The following is a 21175-nucleotide window of genomic DNA, read 5'->3' as shown; positions in this document are numbered from 1 at the left end:
CCCTCAACTTCTACAATGCCTCTGCAATCAGTATAAAAATCTGCAATACACTGAAGACAGCACAGCAGGAACAGCCTCAGATTAATACAAGATACTGTAGTAATCTTCTCTTTTCCTTAAATGCTGCTGCTGCATCTCCCATTTGATACAGATTCTGTTGCAGAATTTAGGACTAGCTTGACATAAGGGGCATTTATCAATCTTGCATAGTCACAGTATAAGCCAGATATTCACTTCCAATACTTGGGCTGCATCCTGTCTAACATGCAGTTATTGCCACCTAACACACAGTGTGAGCATAGCCTGATCAGAAATGAAAAATACTAAGTAATGTGGTAGACAGACACCGTATCATTCACTTGCTCCTTTCCATTGCTTCAACGCAGAAGGGTAAAGGCCTTACCTTGGCATTTTCATTTCACAGCAAGAATTGGTCAGGTTTTCAGAATTCAACCTGGAAGGCAATTCTCTCAACTTTTGTTTAACACTACCTTTTCATGCCCTCCTTAGGCAGTAATCACAATATTGGGTCTAGTGCTGGTTCTACTTATCAACTTTGCCATTTCTAAGATTTTTGATTTATACACTTTGCAGACTGCCTCATCCACATTTTCAGAGTACAGACTTGGAAAGGCATTAACTCATACCAGAAGCTACTTTAGTCCAAAGCCCAAAAGCTTGGCACAAGGGCCATCTGTACAAAGGATTAGCTATTTTGTCAGAGAACAAGGATATCCATTGATTTGGAATAAAAGTTATGCTCTCTAATGTTAGATGGAGAAGCTGATATGCATGGCACATCTCCACAAGCAGTGTCAAAATCTTTTGAACAGTGTTAATTCCAAGAATAGGTCCTATTAAAGACAGTTTCCTAATGTACCCTCCAAAACTTCTAGCCCACTGGTCTTAAAAACGTTTACTCCAAACCAGAGACCACTGGCATACCACAGTACTCAGAGTAGGCACTCCAGGACAGTTCTGCACATTTTTCCACAGAAAGCTCATTAGACCCAATACAAGCTTCTTAGAGGGAAGAGAACCACTTGGGGACAGGCTGAGAAATTAAGGATAAGGTCTTTTCTTCAAATGAGTGCAGCCAGGATTAATCCATCATTTCCCCCAACCATGTCTCTTGCTATTTAATAATGTTCAGCACCTGTTAACATGCTCATGTGATCAATGATATATGGTGCAAGAGTTGTGTTTGTAAGGCTGACAATCTTCAATGTGTTGTTTCAGACATTGTCCCCAACCTTTAAAAAAATCTCATTTAAAGATAGATTCTGAGGCCTGTTTGGGTAACAATATGGAATAAATTTAGCAACTCCTATGAGAACTTAAAAGCTCTCATTCAATACACAGGCAACCCAACCCCTAAGCCCACAAAAAATAAAGAAACTATAGTACTTTATCAAAATACTAAATTTTATTTTCACATGTACATTTAGTCTCCCCACCATTTCCATTTGTCTGACCAACACCTCTACTATGCCTTATCAAAACATTCCATACATATTTAAAATGAAGCAAAGGGTGGAGTTCCGTCTTTAAAAACTAAACAGGCATTTTGGACAACACATTCTTGGCAAAGTATTTTGGACGACATTTATCAGACGCGGTAGGGAAAGTTCTTTCAGCATATATAAAAAGGACAGCCAAATATTAATGGTTACAGAAATAAGACTGCACATTTTAATGAACAGTTTAAACTGTTTTCTTTCTTACAGAGTCTGCCTCCACTGCCAGAGAGCTTGAATAACCTGCAAGGGTACACAAAAGTGTTAGAAGTTGAAATTAAGAATGGTCTAATTACATAATCTTCAGGACAGTACAACTTGGCGGTAATGGGATTGAACTATGCCTGTATATATGAAGTGTTTTAAAAATCATTACTCCTGTATTTATCTTTACTCCACACATTTATACTATTGGTTAAAAGTATTAAAATAAAGCTACACAAATGCTGTACTCCAAAAAACGGTATCCAACTCTACGTTGAACACATAGTAAGTCGTGTTTTTGGATGCTTGTGTTAAGTTGTCGTCCTCTAAAAAGTGCTATTTGTGGCAAACAATGTGCAGGTAAGAAGGCAAATTTCTACTCTGCTTTAATACTGATTAGCCACAAGAGATTAAAATGACTACACCTGAAAGTCTTGTAGAAAGAGGCACAAAAATGTTGATGTTTAGTAAAAATGTGGCAACAAATCCTTTACATACTAAGCCAAGTATAAACCATGCACTTTGTTGAACCAAATATACTTTTCCCCAAAACTTAAAAATGCAAGTTGTTTTTTTTTTTAAAAAAAAAGACTGCACACTAAGAATCTAGTGAAGGAAAGTCAAAAGGAAGGGTGTGGTGGACCAGTTAGGCAAATATTGGCTGAACTCTGTCTGCCCTGACTTAAGTCAAATCAACTTCAGTAGCTGGGACAAGCTGCTTTTAAACATTCTTTCAAGAACCTATGATTTTGTCTATCAGTCAATTTAACACCTTTGAACCACTGGAGAAAGCAGGAAAGCATAAAACCTTCTTTTAATGACAAAATTCCTTAATGTTTCAGGAATTTTGATAGGGAAATCTAAGACATACAGGGTTAGTCTAATGTCAAGCAATAACTAATCCTGTACCTTTCTGATACCAGCGTTTGGCATGCCCTCTCACAAGTGTCAAGTTGACTTTGGAAGACAAAGAAATAAGACTGCCATAATGTCTACTGCAAAACAATTCCCCCTTCCCAGTTCATCCCCTAACAAAAGAAAGTTTAAGAGCAGACTGCCCAAGTCGCCAAATTCAGCAGCAGGGAAAACCACAGCTCATTTCCTTAGCCAATATGGTGCCAAAAGGAAAATTCTGTGGGTTTAGTAAGCAAGAGATAATTCACTAACCATATAAAAGCTGGAAAAATGTAATAAAACATTAGCTTTTCCATCTTTGCCAACTAAACCCTTAAAACAGTTTCCATTTATTTAATGTGAAGTATTGTTTGTGGTTTGTAACCTTTTGAAACAGTCCAAAGCTTGTACAGATTAAAAGTAAAAAAGCATCTATAAAATCTTGTTACAGAAGTTTTTTTGGATTTTTCCAAGCCACTGTAAATTCAGTTACCTTCTGGTCCTGTGTCCTGAAACAATTCTTAACATAGTTGACAAATTTGGCTTCCACTTTAGGAAGGGAAGAACCCTATTGAAAAAAAAAAAAAGGTTTAGTCTATCTAAAACCACTGAATGGCTGCAATAAATGGACAACCCTTAAGAGAAGTCTTAAATCCTTAGTACAAATAAAAATGTGCAGAGCTAACTATACAGGAAATCCTGTCTATCAAAAGTTATTTAAAATAAACTTTTCAGCATTATCAAGGTTTTTACCAAACCCATCACCCTAGTATGAGGCCTTTGCCTATGCAATTGACTTGCCTTAAAAAAAAACAAACAAAAAAACAAGCATAATTCTATCACCATCACATCTCAGAGCACCAGTGGCCAACATTTTTAGAGTTTATATTGCTGGCTCTTAATATCCACATGCACCTAAGTGTAAGGCATCTATGAAGTTGGAATGCATCTCTGGGATTCAATGTACAAATTTGCAGACTAAAGTTCTTAAAGACATCCAGTGACTTGTGGACACCCTCAGTATTTTCCTTTAAAATAACCACCACCTATCCTGTACAATCCTACAGCAAAAAATTACTATTCAAAATGGTATTTACAAGTATTTACACGGTTAGGATGATCATTTAGGGCAGTGATATGCCCAACAATTCAAAATGAGTAAGCTTAAAACGGAGTGTTTTCCACCCTTAAAGTGTGGATAAAGCAAGTTTTCTACTAAATGTCAGACTACATTTTAGAACCAATTTGTATTTTATAAATTAGATAAAGTGGTCAGCAGAACTTGTACCCTTGAGCCAAACTCTGAAGGACAAAATAAAGCTAATTTAGGGCTCCGTGTCTATCACGGATTCTGTAACTTTCTGCAACCCCTGTGACTTCTGCAGGGGCCAGTGTGGCTGACCCTGGGGCCAGCTGCTTAGGTGGTCCTGGAGACAGCCACAACAGCTGCTGCTCTAGCACCCCCGCCCCCCACCCCAAGATTTAATCACATGTATTTTTAGTCAGTCACAGGCTGTGCATTTTTGCTTATTGTCCATGACCTGTCCATGACTGACTAAAAATACCCATGACTAAATTGTAGCTTAATATTTACCCACTCTGCACAAGTGAGATACTCACTCCAAGTTAAGTCTGCTGTAAAGGGTGTGGTTACTTTGAAAGTGAATAAAATAGCATCCTGTTTCTCCATCTATAGAATCAGTTACACCAAGCCAAAGCCAACTGAAGATATGGGGGTTACAGAGGTATTACTGAGGGCGTAACTCAGCCTGTGAAACACTTTATTGAAGGTGATGAATGAGGAAATACCCATATCTTAACAGATTCCACACAAGGATCTCTGGGGCTAGGCCAAACAAGTTTTTACTTATAAAATGAGGGCCAATTTTTCAAACTTGTGCCTCTTTATTACCAATTAGACATTTAAATAATGTTTTTGGTATCTAAATACAACTTGAGGTGCCTAATTTTAAGATAGTTTGAAATTAAGACAGGGAAGACTGAAAACATGAAACCGTACAACACCATTTTCATATTGACTTCTCAATGTCTTCTGTTAGGGTATTTGTCACATCTCCTTTCTGTCAGGATAGCATTGCTGAACTACTTGAAATCAGGGACAAAGTATTCCATTTGGAAAACAAACATTCCCATCAGTTTAAACTCACCTTTTCTATGGTTCCCTGCATCTTTGCTTTAATCTCCTCTAGTGAAAGGGGCACTTTTGGTGATTTTGGACTTTGCGGTTTATTTTCCTTTTTATTAGACGCCGGGGTCTGAAACAAGCAGGCAGTTTGTTACATATTTGTAAAGATTTTGCAATCACAAAGAAGCCACTATAATTCTCTCATTACTTCAGCTTTTCTTTTTGAAATGAAGGTATTAGAACTTTGTTCAAACAGTACAAAGGAAGCCACGGAATATATAAAATATATTGACATCATTTAAGTATCCTAAGACCAAATATGGATATTAATACTGAATGATTCCTTCTTGCTCCATTTTCCATATGACTTTTGTGCCAGTAGATGTTATGTTCTCCATCTTCAATAAGCTACTAGAAGTCATCACAAAATGGAAAATTATTTAATCTGTGCTCCTTACTTGAAGTGATGACAAGTTTTAAGGGAGCACACGTACAAACCACTCAAACTTTAGACTGATATTTATGTTACAAACAATTTACATACAATACACACTGTACTACAAAATGGTCTATTACTAAATCACAGAAAAATTTCAGTGTCCCTTTTTCTTCACAGGAAAATTATCTACCCATTTCTTCCAAAGACAAACAAAAGGTGAAACTTAAAAGAACTACCCAACTTAAACACTAAAACAACCTATCAGGCTGGTGGTTATCTGCAATGTCTATAATCAACAGTTGTGCATATGCCTGCTCCAATTATTTATAATTCTAGAGACACTGCCAGCTAAAGGGATAGTATCATACTAGTATCAACTAGCCTCTAGTAGTTTGGCTGGAAAATTGTTTTTTTTTCTTGCCTTTCTAGCAAAAAATAGTTGTCTGAACTATGACTATAGCTCAAAGGCTTAGATCCAATCTTTCCCTTCCCATCATTACTTCACTTATCTGGACTAAGTTCAGATAACTCATCCAAAACTATCTCAAAAAGCTACTAAAAAGCCAAATGCTCCAGAAAGTGCGTGTGTGTGTGTGTTTGGGGGAAGAGAGGGGATTGTGATTTTTTTTGGGAGGAGGAGGGGGCTATCATCTGGACTGATGGCTTTTCAACTTAAATCTAGCCTGCTACTTTTTCCCTAGATGACTGCTATCTTCATTCATATGCATTAGTTAGGAGTTTGGATACCATTGTGGAGAAGAAATCCTTTGCCTCACTAATCATGGCAGTAGGATTTCAAAAATTTGCAGAATGATTTCTAGCACTAACTTTCCTAGTTTACAATTCATAGGTGATCAGTGAAGAACAAACGGAAAGGACTTTTTAATGCAGTCACTGTGTCAAATGCACATGAGATAACTTCTTGGCACTGATTAAGATGCCATTTGATAGTATTAAGAACTCAAGCTTAATACTTACGTTAATCAAAACAGGTTACCTTACTGGACAGGAGCGAAGGCAAGTCCTAGCCTCACAATGGAGGTGGTGAAGATCTAACCATAACAAGGATGTGACTAGACTATATCCAATTCTGTGTTGAACAAAACATCTATGAGATTAAGTATCGCAGGGTTTTTAAGATCAGAGCTGGCTACCCTTTGCAGTCCATGGTTGGTTGAGCTAACCTAGATAATAAACCATATTGTTTCCAAATTCGGATCAGTGCTGATTGCTCACTTAAGGGTCTGTATACCTCAGTTCCCTTACTAACTATCCTTAAATGAAAAGATGTGGATAATGAAATGAGTCCAGTCTTTAAGTGAGAAACCAAGTTATGGGTGAATGCAACTAGAACTGTTACACCACTTCCAACATTCGTATTATACAGTCACTCACTTTTGATTTAGATGCTGGTGTGGACGGCTTAGAATCTTTCCCATTCTGCTTTGATTTCGGAGTATTTTTTGCTGACAAATCCTGGGCAGGCTGAAATTAAGAATTTTACACTTAGCATCTTCAAAAACAGAAGGAAGTTAAGTAATAACTGCAAATTTGAGGACAAAAATAAACCGTTTAGTTTAGTAACTATCTTGAACAAAGACGCATTTTTCATTTTTTTTTTTAATACTTTACAACTATAAATGTTTATTCTCATTTAAAAGAACACTGATTTTTCCCTACATTTCTCATAGTGAGGGAAACTCACTTTAGCAGTGAAAATAACCATAATCTGAATGACACGAAATAGTCTAGGTTATAAAGATCTAAGATGGGCATTGATACCTGCAGACAAATTCCGGTCAGTTACACCACATGAAAGTAGAATGAATATGCAAGAAAGTCTGCAGATTTTCTGGAGCAAAGGGGGTACATAGGAGATACCTTGCTTTTTATTCTACTAAATTCTATACGCAACACCAACAAATAAGTCACTGCTGCTTTTGCTATTCCAAGCTAGCTATGGGCAAGAGAACAGCTGGTATCACTATACAGCGAGATCCACGTAGCAGAGCAATGGTCTAAAGACACTCCTATTGGCACTTGGTTAACAAGAGTTGCCACATAACCAGGCCAAAAGGGGTAGAACACACATGGAATGGGGAATGTGATAGGTCATGTGTTAATTACTTGCCAGGGATAAGAAAAAGCCCAATGGAGCTATTAAGATTTCCTTTCAACATATTCCAAGGTTTGTACTCCAATTGTAAGTCTACAATTCACTAGTTATAAGCATATATGAGCAACTGAAGGGAAAATGGAGGAATAGCTAGGATTGGACAGAACTCTCAACCAAACAGGCTGTGAATTAGAAACCACTTTGTTGTTTCAGTACAGGTTTGTGTACAGACCAGCCCTAAATTTTTATGTAAAAGTCCTAGCCCTTTTGATTAAGGTAACTTTTGAAATATGAAGGGATGCAATGCTGTCCCAAGTCTGCAAAAAGACAAAGATTAGACCAGGTGTAAAGTATCCCATTAACTTGAGTGCAGGTTGACAATTTTAAACATCAAATCAGTCATTTGCAGTGGAAAAATACCACAAATGAGCTTTTCCCAGGCAGCTGGATATTTCATTTATATAAGAGAAGTTTTCCCACAGGATAATTTTGCAAGTTTTAAAGATGCAAATAAACTTCTGTAATACCTGACATATCCTGAATTAACTGAAGATTTACAACCCTCTCTGCACTTGGTGATCAACACCCAAGCTTACCAGGAAATCCCTGAATTTCTTCAGAAGAGGTGCACCCTATGGCCCAACTAATATTGGAAACCAAGATACACCCCATTTTCATTATGGGACTTGCCCGGACAAATTCCTCTGCCCCCAATATCCAATTTTGTACCAACTCAATTTCTAGCTAATTACAGCAATGCTTATGCCCACCCCTGGCAAACTATTAAATGATGTGCCCCCTGGGGTACTCTCAATTCTACTCTTGCATGATCTGGAACACCCTGGGATTTGGCAGCCCTTGAACTAGCACATACTTAGTTTGAGAGTTGGCCAAATATACCAAGGAGGATTAAGGAATGTATGTACCCACATGCAAAGAAAAGACCTAGAATTAACTGGATTAGTTAAAAGTAACCTGGAAGTTCAAGACAACTAACATGTCAGTAATATCAGTAAGTAAAAACAAACTTTGGGCAAAAATGTTTTTAAAATTTAAGAGACTTTGAATCTGCAGCACAACTGTGACAACAGAAACTGAATTAAATAACTATTCCTATATAATTAGTAGGTGAAATAATTCTGAATGAAATGAAAGCTGGTCGTTTAATTTCCTGTAGCATACTGATAAGTTTTCTGCAGGGCTGTACATATAGGGTTGAGAACTATTTTGGTTTTTGCATTACCTCAATGCTCTCAAAGTGGAAACTAAATTACATGAAATAAGCAGAAAGCAACAATAGTCATGTGTATCTGAGACAGAAGTTTCAACTACCTAAATATGTAAACACCACTATTTTCATTATGTTTTAGGGTGACTGATACTAAAGATCTGCAAGCTTTCAAAAACCCAGACAAACATGGTCTCAAATATGAAGACAACTTACTTTCTTCCTCGGAATCTTTTCTTCTTCCTCTTCATCTAAATCATCATCACTAGAATTAAAAATTACATTACTAAGAAGCTCACCCCAATAGGTACAGAACTGTCTCAAATAACCCAAACAGTTCATTTTTCAGGTGACTTCATCCTCATTCCTGTTCTTTCAATGGAAGATGTTATAGTGAAGTAAGTGGACTTTGTCAAAAGCAAGCTAGATAGAAGACTAACTTTAAAAGAATCTTCTGTAAGGTTAATATTTTACTAGCCATCTTGGAAGAATGTATCATGCAAAAGTAGAGAATCTTTCAAACACTAAAAGACCATTTTTCAAATTTTCTTCCACTTACTCCTGCAGTAAGAGTAACTTAGGAACTTAAATAGCACAGTGCACATTTTAAGAGATTCTATCTATCTCTAATGCATGCTTAGAAATTGCCACTTCAAGTACAGTAATTCCTCACTTAACATCCTCCTGTTTAACGTTGTTTCAAAGTTGAGGAACATGCTCATTTAAAGTTGTGCAATGCTCCCTTATAATGTCATTTGGCTGCCTGCTCTGTCCACTGCTTGTAAGATTCTGTGGAAGAGCAGCGACTTTACAAGGGAGCATTGCACAAGCTCCTCTTCTCCCCCTCCCTCCCAGCACTTCCCCCACTGGCGGTTTGGCAGCGCTTAGGCCTTTCTGGAAGAGAGGGGGAAAAGCGGGGAAGCACTGTGTCTCTGCTCCTCCCCCTCCCTCCCAGAAAGTCCTAAGCAGGGCCAAACAGCTGTTTGGCAACAGGGAAGTGGGAGGGGAGGGGGGGGGCAGGGACACAGCATTCTCCAGAGAGGAGGTGGAGTGGGGGGTGGGAAGAGGTGGGCGTGGAGCGAAGCAGGGAAGAGAAGAAGCAGGCCTGAAGCATCCCCCAGCCAAGCTGCTGCGCAAGGTGCTTCCTAACATCCTTGCCAGCAGCGGGCTGTGCCTGTGTGGGGTAAGGCTGGGACACTTCCCAACGAGATTACAGTACAATAATGTATATAATGCTTTTTGTCTGCCCCCAAAAAATTTCCTTGGAACCTAATCCCCGCATTTACATTAAATCTTGTGGGAAAATTGGATTTGTTTAATATCGTTTCACTTAAAGTTGCATTTTTCAGGAACAGAACTACAACACTAAGTGAGGAGTTACTGTACATACAGCATACTCTGCTGACAACTCTGCAGAGTTTTGTATTAATTAAATTTTTCTCATTACTTCATAAAGATGCTCTACAAAAAAGTGTTAAAGATTTAAAACCTAGGTTGTTCGGCTTAAATTGCTTTCTTCCCTTCTCTCAGATCTCCAGAAAAGTAGCTCTATCTTTCTCCACTTCTGCCTACCTTTGCACTTGCGCCTAACACTCCTCTCCCCTCTGGTTTTTGCACTCCCTATGCTACCTCTGAATTCTGCTTTAGTACAAAAGCAGTGTGCTGCTAGAAGATTAAGAAGTTTTGCTGACGGGGTCAGATTTCATTTTTTATCATTTGTTTTCCCTGACAGTTTGCAACATTTCAGCTTCACATTCATTTGTGTGCTTCAATAAGACAATTAGCCTTGCTCCTCTAACTGAACTGGAATATCCCAACAGCATTTCCTGCAAAAATATTTCTTGCACCTACGTAGGGAATTTTTTTTTTTTTTATAAAAGATAGAGAGATCATCACATTCCCAAATGTCTAAAACAGACTCCCAGCCTTGAGTCAGTATTGAAAGTAATCTATACAGCAATAATATGGCATATGAAGCCAGATCTTATCTGGGGATAAGGCTCACTATAATTTCTAGGCTAATTAAGAACTAAATGCAAAATACCTTGATTCAATAGCATGCATATTTTTCATGCTCTGAAGTCACTACCTCTGAAAACTAAACATTTCACAATGCATTGCAAAAAGAAAGGAGAAAGATACACACTCTTCATCATCTTCATCCTCATCGTCGTCATCTTCATCCTCCTCCTCATCTTCCAACAATTTTGCTTTTTTCTTTAAAGAAAACATTTGTTACAAAACTGGTTACAAAGTTAAACAAATGAGAGTGCAATACAGATGGTACACCAAGTTTGTCAGAAATTTGCTCTTCCCATAAACTGTATCCTATTGCCAACAGGATGAAGGCCTCTTCTAGAGTTTCACCAGTTTAAATGTGTCACTTTATATCGAAGTAACCTGGTGCCAACCTGTGTTGGCACTTCAAACTGATTTAAACCTGACTTATATTGGTGTACTTGGTATTGGTAAATGTAGAGACAAAGTAAACTGATATTACTTTAAAACCAATGAGTGCCTACACAAGGACCTGGTTTAACTAAATCATTTTTTAAATTAAGTTAAAAGTTAAACCACTGCAACTTTTATATATGTAGCGAAGTCAGAAAAATCAGTTCTGTTAATGTCAAAACATTAAAAGCTTTACCAAATCCATGCAATAAGAACCAAGAAAAGAAAGCCCAGGTCTAAAACACCAGAACCAAGTTTAAACACCAGTGAAGAATGAGGCTACTGATAACAAAAGGGACAGTATAAAACAGACAAGTCTACACACTTTGGGATAAAGGATGATATCACAATAGATGGTGCAAGAGGGGAGCACAGAATTAGTGCCATATAAATGTTTATTGATAAGCACTGTGCTCCATATTCCCCTCAACCATAAGACAGTCAGAGCTGGCAACACCAGGTGTTGCTTGTTCAGGACATGGCTTTCACTATTATCAGTTATACATTCAACCCCACAATTTTTACACTAAAAAGCAAATTGAAAAATACTAGCCACTAACATCCAGTCAGACTTTAAAAATACTGTTAAATATACTTTAGAACTATGTATGGGAAAGTCTTAGTACTAATTTCCAGGATCTGAGTACCAGGTAACCTTTCTCCTGCAGTTGTCAACAATCATCACCACCTTAATCGCTGTAAGGAATGCAGCTGCTTACTCTGCTTTAGGTGGCAGTGATATAAACTCTTCCAGGAGGAAGTCTTGAACATACTTCATAAGAAACCTCAACTCTACCTGTGGAGTTTTAGCTGCTATTCCGCTTGCTGGTCTCTTTGCTGAAGTGTTTAATATCTTCACTTCATCTTCATCATCAGACTCTGGTTCTTCCTCTAATGCTAAAAACAATACATGAATATTTTTATACAAGGTCAAAGTGTTTACCATATTAGGGTCATGCAGAGCTACAAAAAATGGGTCTTTTTCACTTGAAAACACACACATCACTGCCAATTTTCTAGAACTGGAATTCTCTCGAGGAGTTTTAGAACAAACAAATGCAGAAGAAAGTTTTTCCACTAGTAAGCAGCCATGTTACCCAAAAATCAAGCTGACGCTATTTGGGGTACCTTTCTATGTTCAACTTATAAATATGGTTAACTTTACAAAACTGTAATATCAATGAATGTTTCACTGGACATGGGGTCAGTCATATACTATTAGTGCAAGGATTGAGTCCTTCCAGGACCAGGGACAGAGAATCATTAACATAACTTGCTCCCATTTGAATGGGAGCAATCTTAGGACAATGGAATGGCCACATCTTAGGTGACACCAGTTTTATTTTTTCCCCTCCCAACTTCTCTGGATAGGGCAGAAGTCTAAAGCAGTGGAATTTTCCCAGAAAAAAGAAACAAAGAAACTGGATGTTAATGATAGCATTTAAAACTAGAGGCTTTAAAAAAGAGGAACAAGGGCTCATGCATTTGTAGCAGAGGGGTCCTTTTAGGCCTAGTGTATCCAGCAGAGGGAGCTTTACCTGGGCTGTGACACAAACTAACCAGTTTGCTCAGTTTAGAACGTATTCTATATTTCTACGACTAATATGAAACTTATATTTAAAAATGCATTGAGAAGATGTACAATACATACCTACAAGATGCTGGCCACTGACATGCACGGGCCCTGAACCACATTTCAACCTCAAAACGACTGGAGGTGTAATCTCAAAGCCACCTAAAGAAACCTGAAGAGAAAGTATGTTGGCTATTTAACAAAAGTATTATTGATGACAACTTAGTGAACACTTGAACACCAAATAGTAAGTGCCAGAACAGTCAGCCAACTGAAATGAGGCAGAAATAATGAAAATGGTAGAGTTGAAAGAGCTGACATTAACACAAAAGCAACAAACCAGTAGCATCCTCATAGCAGCAGTCAAGAAGGAATTATTAGAATGTTCAGCAGGCATTATTTATAACCCACATACGAGTGGTACCCGGTACAGTACCTCACTCATGCTCTACAGTGTTCCACTAGATTCATACTAAACAGGTAAGACCAAGAGAGAACCTGGCAGGTATCTAAAAACTCCCTGGGGTCTGAGAACCAAACTGAGTTCTCATCTCACTATAGATCAACATCAGTATATAGGTTGCGCATGTCTACCTGGCACCTCAATTCCACCTTTAAAACGGTCTCTTCACCACTGTGTAACCCAATGCCTTCCCGCAAAGGGTATACACAGGGGCAGTTGGAGTAAACTATGCATAAGGAGCAACAGCTATCTCATACTTGTTGGCTCTACAGGACTAACGAATAAAGCAACAAACTCATCACTGATGCATGCAGTTATGACTGAACACCTAGATGCACATTTGCTGAGTAACAAGCATAGTCATTTAGAAGTAACTGAAATCACTCTGAATTAAGGAAACCCACTCAGATCCAACTTAGCACAAAATAAGCTTCCATTAAGAGATGCAAGAAGCCTAAGACCACCCACATTTTTTTTCCAAATTTTAATTAAAATGAAGGCTTCATTAAGTTTAAAATTCTTCCATATTTCCAAACTAAATATGACAGTTATGCTCATGTCCAAGAACCTGAGAATGAACTAACCAGAGAACCATCCAAGAACAAATGGAATAGCAGAAGTATTTTAAAAATTCTCATTTTAACTCCTGAAGTTAGAAACAAGGATTTGCTTTACTATTTCTACTTTGTTAGTGTTTCTTAGTTGAACTTACCACTTGACATCAACTTTATGAATAATAATAAAGGTTTGTCCTTACCGTAGGCTGTACTGACATTTTCAAAGATGCCAGTGTGACTTTAATAGGGTTCCCTTCATAATCCAATGCCTCTGCTTCTATAACGTGTAATTCATCTTTGGCACCAGCGCCTAAACTGACCTATGCAAGAAGTGAAATATATTATCCTTTATGAAAAGTTGAACCACCATTTGAGTTGTAAAACTGTTAGAAGAAACTTTTACTTTCAAATACATCTCAAATTCATTCACTATTTTAACAGTATTTTTACCCCTTAAGACTAAGTAAAGATGTTTCTTGGTTATCTTTCTGCAGTGAAACCACCGGAGACTTAATTAGCATCAGACTGCAGTTAGATATGACCTGCATTACTAATTTTCAGTAATGAGAAAATAGTAACCAAACTGAACTTTTTATGCTGTAAGATGCATTGAACAAAACAAGGTTTGTACCGTGTTTAGTTGTATATCCGTATAGTTCCATCATTCCCCAAAACCACAGCAACTAAGATCAAACTGATCTAGTGAGCCAGGTAAATCCATCTGGTTGGTAATGGATATTCCAGGGACAGTAACTTCCACAGATGAAAACTGCAAGGCTATTGCTTGTTTTATTCAATACTGCATACAGTTCTGGTTGCACCATCTCAAAAAGGATTAGAATTAAAAAAAGTAGAAGGCAACAAAAACAATTAAGGGTATGGAACAGCCTCTATGTGAGGAAAGATTAAAAAGACTGGGACCATTCAGCTTAGAAGACAAGACAATTTAGGGGAGATTTGATAAAGGTCTATAAAGTCATGAATGGTGTTGAAAAAAAAATGAAGTTTTTTTAATCCCTTCACATAATAAAACCCAGGGGTCACCCAATGAAATTAATAGGCAGCAGGTCTAACAAACATAAGGAAGTACTTCTGCACACAATGCACAATCAACCCATAGAACTCGTTGCCAGGGGATGCTGTGAAGGCCCAAATATGACTGGGCTCAAAAAAGAATTAGGTAAGATCATGGAGGACAGGTCCAAGATGGCCAGGGACACTACCCAAGTTCCCTGTAAACTGTGCAGCTTCCTATTTAGCACCGGGCAGGCACACAGGGAACCTGCCCAGTAGGGAGTCAGGACCTGCCACAGCCAGGGGAGGGATGCTCTAGCAGGGTGTGTGTGTGTTCCACCCCACCCCTCCCGCTCCGACCCAGGCCCTGCTCCTCCCCTTCCCCCATGGAGCTTCCTACACACTGTGAAGTTATAGCTGTTTGCAGCAGGAGGGAGGTAGAGGAGTTGGTCAGCAGGGCTGCTGACAGATGAAAGGTGCTGGAGGGCTGCACCCACTGATTTCTCTGTGGGTGCTCTAGCCCTGGAGTTGCTTAGGGGGGTGACCCTCCCTCAGCCCCAGCCTGCAATTTACTTGAAAGTTGTGCTTATCTTCTCTCCCAAGTTTGTTTTCTGTAATGTTTAATTTTTTTAAACTCAGTTTATTTTCCCTCCAAGACCATTCTCCGCAATCTGATCTCCACAACCATTTCCTTTTCTATTTCCCTCCATCTTATCCCTCACTTTTCTACCATAATTTTTGTCCATCTACTGTTGGGATTAGTTTACGTTCTTTCAGTTTCCTATTCCATCCTATCCTCCCCATCAGACACTCACTCACTTCATGCCAAGTAGCAGCTCTAATTAGTCAGGGAGTATCTACTTGCTCTCTTTCCATCCTATGGCACAGATGCTGGTGCTGTGCTCTTCTGTATTTTGCTGACTGACAGCAACTGTTTTGGATGTCTGTTGATCTGCCCGCCCTATCCCCTTGTGGCAAGAGGCTGCATTAGCAGCTCAGAGGAGCTGAGAGCAGCAGCAGAGTCTGACTCCGGAAGCCATGTAACTTATGGCCACAGGACCTATAAGGAACCATTGTGATCATGTAGTCTGATTTCCTGTATAGCAAAAGCCACACAACTTCCATAAAATAGTTCCTAGAGTAGATCTCTTAGAAAGACATCCAATCTTGATTTTAAAGTTAATGATGGAAAATCCACCATGATCCCTCATTTCCTGTCTGAATTTGCCTAGCTTCAACTTCCAGCCACTGGATAGTGTTATACTTTTCTCTGCTATATTGAAGGGCCCATTAAATCCTCTTTCCCCATGTAGATACTTAAGGTAATCAAATAACCCCCTTAACCTTCTTTGTTAAGCTAAATAGATTGAGCTGCCTGAATCTATTACTATAAGACATGTTTTCTAACCCTTTAAGGATTCTCCTGGCTCTTCTCTGAACCCTCTCAAATTTATCAACATCTCTCTTGATTTGTGGGACCCAAAACTCAACACAGAAACAGTAGCACCAGTGCCAAATATAGAGGTAAAAACCTCTCTACACCTACTCGAGGCAACATTTTAAGCATCTGAAAGGCTACTCAGTGATTTATGTAATGTATTGTAGTAGATATACTTCACATGTAGTTCATTATGACTTTTTCCTTCTAAACATACAATCAGAGACGGTTCCATTGTTTCTAGTTCACCTCTTCCCCATCTATTATGAGGGCAAATTAAATAGATATGCTAATTTACATCAATCTGGAAACTCTTGGGGGCAGGGGCAGTTTTACGTTAAGTGGGGTCTCTGGGCTCTACTGCAGTACAAACTATCGATTCACAGATTAGACAGTCAAAAGGGATCATTGTGATCATCTAAGTCTGACCTCCTGTATAACACAGGCAGAACTTTCTGGAATTTTTAAATCCCTGTTTGATCAGACTAGAGTATCTTTTAGAGAAAGATACAATCTCGATTCCCAGTGATGTACATTCCAAAACCCCAATGAATGAGTCACTGTCAAGGCTTGGTTTCACTTTTCATTAAATACAGGTAATCAACCTGTTTAGTATGAAAAATATATACCATCTTCCAGATTTACAACCCACACTGTTGAGTAAAGATCAAACTTCCTGAAATTTTACAAATAAGTGTTATGAGGTTTATTAAAGTATCAGACCCTTAAAATTTTTATTTTGAGTGTCATGATTTTCTAGCCTCACATGGCAATTGTTTTAAAACTTCTTGTAGCATTTAAGGGATGGGCTACTTTTAAAAGGCTTACTACGCATTTACTCATAACATTTGTTAAATTATGAAAAATGCTGTAAATGACACTGAATACTTCAGAATTTAAACTTTCTGTAGTGATGCTGGAAGGCTGTCATCCCTCTATACTCAAGCAGAGTTAAAAATGTGCGTTCGTTCCCTGCAGCATATGGCAATTGTGACAGTGTTGAAGTATAGTGGAGAAGCAGGCATGCCACTGGCAAGTGCCCTAACTTTACTTCCTTGCTTTTGTATGTGAAACCTTAACTGCTAGAAGTGTTTGTGTATGAATAATAAGAATGGCTCTCTTATCCCACACAAACTGCATTAGAGACCATGCCTTTTCCCAGGTTTAAGATAGCAGAAAAATTGTCCATCAGTTTCACAGACTGTATAGACCCCTTGACAGTACTTTTTTTAGTGTGGGCTCTCTTATGACATCCATTACTGAATAACCTACATTTGGCTCCAGTAAAGTTATGTTTCATCTAGTAAGTGAATCACTGTTCTCATAATGATTGTATGTTCTTCTGAACAGGAGACAGTGTATAGCCTAAGCAGACTTCAGTATCCAGCTCTCTGCTATCATGTAATTTAATTTGGCTTTCACTTATCACATTTTATAGTCTTTGTATTACATGATTGATTTTGGGTACACCCAGGAGCTCAATCTCCAGTCTTTGACACACTTCAAAATAAGGACAATTAAGTAGTAAAACTTCAGAAAAGGCGAGAAAAATTTAAGCTCGTCTCAAGTAAAACGTCTATCAACTGCAAAATGTAATCATTTTCTGCTTTGGTTTTTAAACAGCTACAAACAGTTGCAAAAGCACTATTATCCCCCTATTGCTCCATTATGGGACAACCAACCCATAGTCAGCACTGTGAAAATAAATTTAATTTTGCATTTCAATAGTGGGAAAGGTTCTCTTTAAAGGCAAACTGAAAACAATTCATTAACATAAGTATCAAGTAATTATATAAATATATATGTTTTATAAGAACATCTTCCAAACTTTGAGCCCAGGGTTTTCTTTCCCTCTTATGAGCAGGCAAAGACATTAAAAGAAATCTGAGTAAGTGCATTTTCTACACTTAAGCATGATTTCATCAACTGCTGCTATTTACAGTTTCACCCAGAAAAATCGCAAGGAGCTTTACAGACTATATATAGGAATCACTTCTGTCCACCACTGAAATGCAGACATTTCTGGTATTCTGCATCAATCACATTAAATGTTTTAGGAAGAAATAAATGAAATATATTGTACTTTATTAATTACATGCAGAGTGGATAAAAATCAAAGATTGTAAGTATTTTAAATTAGATACGAAATCAACAACTAAGGCCTAAATTTACTATAATCTATTAAAATAATTCAAATGAAATACAAAAATAATATTAAACAGTACATGTTTGCTGCCAAGTTTCAAACCACTGAACTGGAGAGAGTCACTGGTTAAACACCTGGAACCAGAGTTTGTTGAATTTCTAACCCAGCTTTTAGTTCAATGACTAGCTCATGAACAGTTAAAAACCACTGGGAGTTGAAAAGGCAGGAAAAGCTTGCTTTCCTCTTCCAAAATATGAATAAAAACTAGGTGTGAAAGATGAGATCTACTAATTCTAAAATCTTGAAGGAGGATATGGTGACCAGACACAATCAGTTCAATTCACTAACTAAATAAGACTTCATTAGCTTTAAATACAAGAATTTTTTAACAAAACATGGTTTATGTACCAGCACATTTAAAGTAGTTTTATTTAGTAAAGTTAAAATTCTATTTTGTGCATTTTAATTAAATTTGCATTTCTATCCAAATACAGCGTGAGACAAAGTAATAAACAATAACAAAGTGCAGTCACTATTTTCTAACAAGTGAAAATTAAGAATCTAAGTGTAAGTTAAGCTATGTAACAGCATAATTAAATCTGTATATACTGTATCCTCCTGGATAGCAAAAAGCACCAAACTTAGTATAAAGGCTATATTTAGCTGCAAATCAAAATATTTTGATTAACAAATGAAAATCAACATTTCTGTAAGAAAATAAAGGACAAAAATGCAAAATATGACTAAAAATCCTGTTTGCCATGATTAAAATCAGTGACTTAAATTAATCCAGCTTACTATAAGCAGTGATATCATACATACAGTTATTTCATCAAGTCTTGCAATGGAAAAGAATCCTGATTTTTTAAACTAGCAAGCAAGTGAGCAAATTGCTTGGTAAGTAAATGGTTAAGCTTGACAGAGGTATTTTAATTTTTTCTGTACTGAAAGGTATAATCATTACTCAGTTTGTATTAAATAGTTTTTACTTTTCCAAAACAGAGTTCCAACATATCAATCTGATATACATAACATGCTCATTTATCTTCATCTTCAAAAAACAAGAGTCCTTAGTAAATTATTTTAATTACATTAATAACTGAAGAAATTTTAATAAAAATTATGGAAACAATAGAAAACAAGTTTCCTGTAAATTTACACTTAAGAATCTATCCCAAATTACTTAGTTTCTATAAATTTCACAAACCACCACTAAAATACAGCATCCAACACACAAAACTGCACAGCAGAATAGAAGAGTGATTCAATTATTTGCATTTATGATTCCCATGATTATGAAATCTGAGAGCTACTTTTCACAGGACCATAACCTTTAGTTTCCAAGAATGAGGACTTACTGTTCTCAGTGACAACTGGTGTTCATTTTCCTCATCATGCACCTTGAAGTGATACTCCTTATCTGCCTTTAGTTCACAACCTGCAAAAGATCAGTTAAGTTACAGGTAAAATATTTAAACCATAAAATTGCACATTTATTTATTGTATATTAAAATCTTTTTCCTTTCAGTACTTATTTATTAGAAGTTAATATATTCAAAACCTGCAAGCTTGCACTTCAAAAATCTAAATTTGTATACAAAATGCAGAGTTCTTCAATGCTCCCATCTCAGATTTAATGGCAGAAAGTAGTGCAGTGAGGTCTCAATACCAAAGCTAACCTTTTTTTAAAAAACGACAGAACATTTGCTAGTACGCCACAAAAAGGTAGAGCACAATACTTGCTTCTTATCTGGACACCTGATCATTTGTAAGCGACTGAAGTTCAAATGTATTAAAACAGTTAGCTGCAGGGGGGCCGATCGCGTGGTAAATATGGGCCTGCGGGGCTCACCAGCAGGGCCCGGTTCCGCCCACGCCTGTTCTCTGCCCACAGAGCACGGCCCTTCCACGTGCTTCACCCCGAGACGCAGCCGCCCCACGCTGCCATGTGCGCCTAGGGCATTTGCCGGCTGCAGGCCCGCCGGTGGAAGAGAAGCGCGTCGCTGGGAACTAGCGGCTCCTGTGGCCGAGTGGCAGAGCGGGGAGAAGCGGCTGCTCCGGCCTGCGGAACAGGGGCAGACGGAACAAAGCGCCGGCCGCTGCCAGGAGCAGGAGGCCGCAACATGCGCCACGTGCGAGCGCCGGCCACGTGGGGGCGGGGGGCTGCCGCTGCTAGAGCGGCCCTGCCGAGCCCCCGCCCGCGAACCCTGATCCCGAGCGCGCGCCCCCAAGTCCTCGCGCCCCCCTCCCCAGCCCGCGAGCGGCCTGGGCCCAGGCGGCCGCGCCATGCCCGCGAGGATAGCGGTCCCCAGGCGGGGCGGGCCCGACCAAGGGCGGCCCCGGCGCGGGGCGTTACCGAAGAGGAAGGTCTGGGGGCGCAGGGGGCCCATGCTCTCCATGTCCATGCTGTCCTCCATGGTCTCAGGCCTGCTCCTCGGGGGCCAGCGGCTGCGCTCTCCGGACGGAATCGCACTGAGGGGAAGCTTTCTTCACGCCCACTCCCATATATAGCCTCCGTGTTCTCGCGATAGCTGCACTCTAACCCCGCCCCTTTCTCTTGCCTTTCCCCAGCGCAGCGGCCACGCGACCCCATAGTGTCTACGCTGCGCGTGCGCCGGCTTTGGTCGCGCGCTCCTTCGCTTCCAAGCTGTGTGGGCTCTCGCGAGCTCTGTGCCCCCCCAACTCCGGCAAGGGGGGGGCTTTGTGTTCAAAATGGCTGCCGGTGCCCCCTCCTCCTGGCCGTTATCAGTCGCGGCAACCCCCCTGGGCCGGGCCGCTCCGTGGGAACACAAGCTAACTGCCCCCACCCTGCCCCCGCCGCACCTAGCCGGGGACCCCCTCCCGGCTGCGGGGAGGTGGGCTGGGCTCTCCCGGAGCCGTGTGCATCTGGGGATAGGCCCCCAATGACCCCCCCCACGCCCTTCTTGGGCCTGCCCCGCTCAGGGGACGCGGCCATGCAGGCGGTTTATAGTCCTGGGTGCTCCCCTGC

General features: G+C 39.3%; 1 protein-coding gene across 1 annotated transcript; it reads right to left on the bottom strand.

Moving 5' to 3' along the window:
- Positions 1–1404: 1404 nt before the first annotated feature.
- Positions 1405–20698, bottom strand: NPM1 (nucleophosmin 1). Its single transcript, XM_039485613.1, has 11 exons — positions 20543–20698; positions 19545–19624; positions 13789–13908; positions 12647–12740; positions 11792–11892; positions 10691–10761; positions 8761–8809; positions 6596–6685; positions 4784–4891; positions 3109–3183; positions 1405–1760 (listed from the first exon to the last, which is right to left on the bottom strand). Exons 1-11 carry the CDS (start codon positions 20601–20603, stop codon positions 1722–1724), a joined length of 888 nt encoding a protein of 295 aa, XP_039341547.1. The 5' UTR covers positions 20604–20698; the 3' UTR covers positions 1405–1721.
- Positions 20699–21175: the final 477 nt, after the last annotated feature.

This window comes from Mauremys reevesii, linkage group 8 (genome assembly GCF_016161935.1).
Source record: "Mauremys reevesii isolate NIE-2019 linkage group 8, ASM1616193v1, whole genome shotgun sequence".
NCBI classification, from domain to species: Eukaryota; Metazoa; Chordata; order Testudines; family Geoemydidae; genus Mauremys; species Mauremys reevesii.
This window is presented reverse-complemented; position numbering and strand designations above follow the sequence as displayed.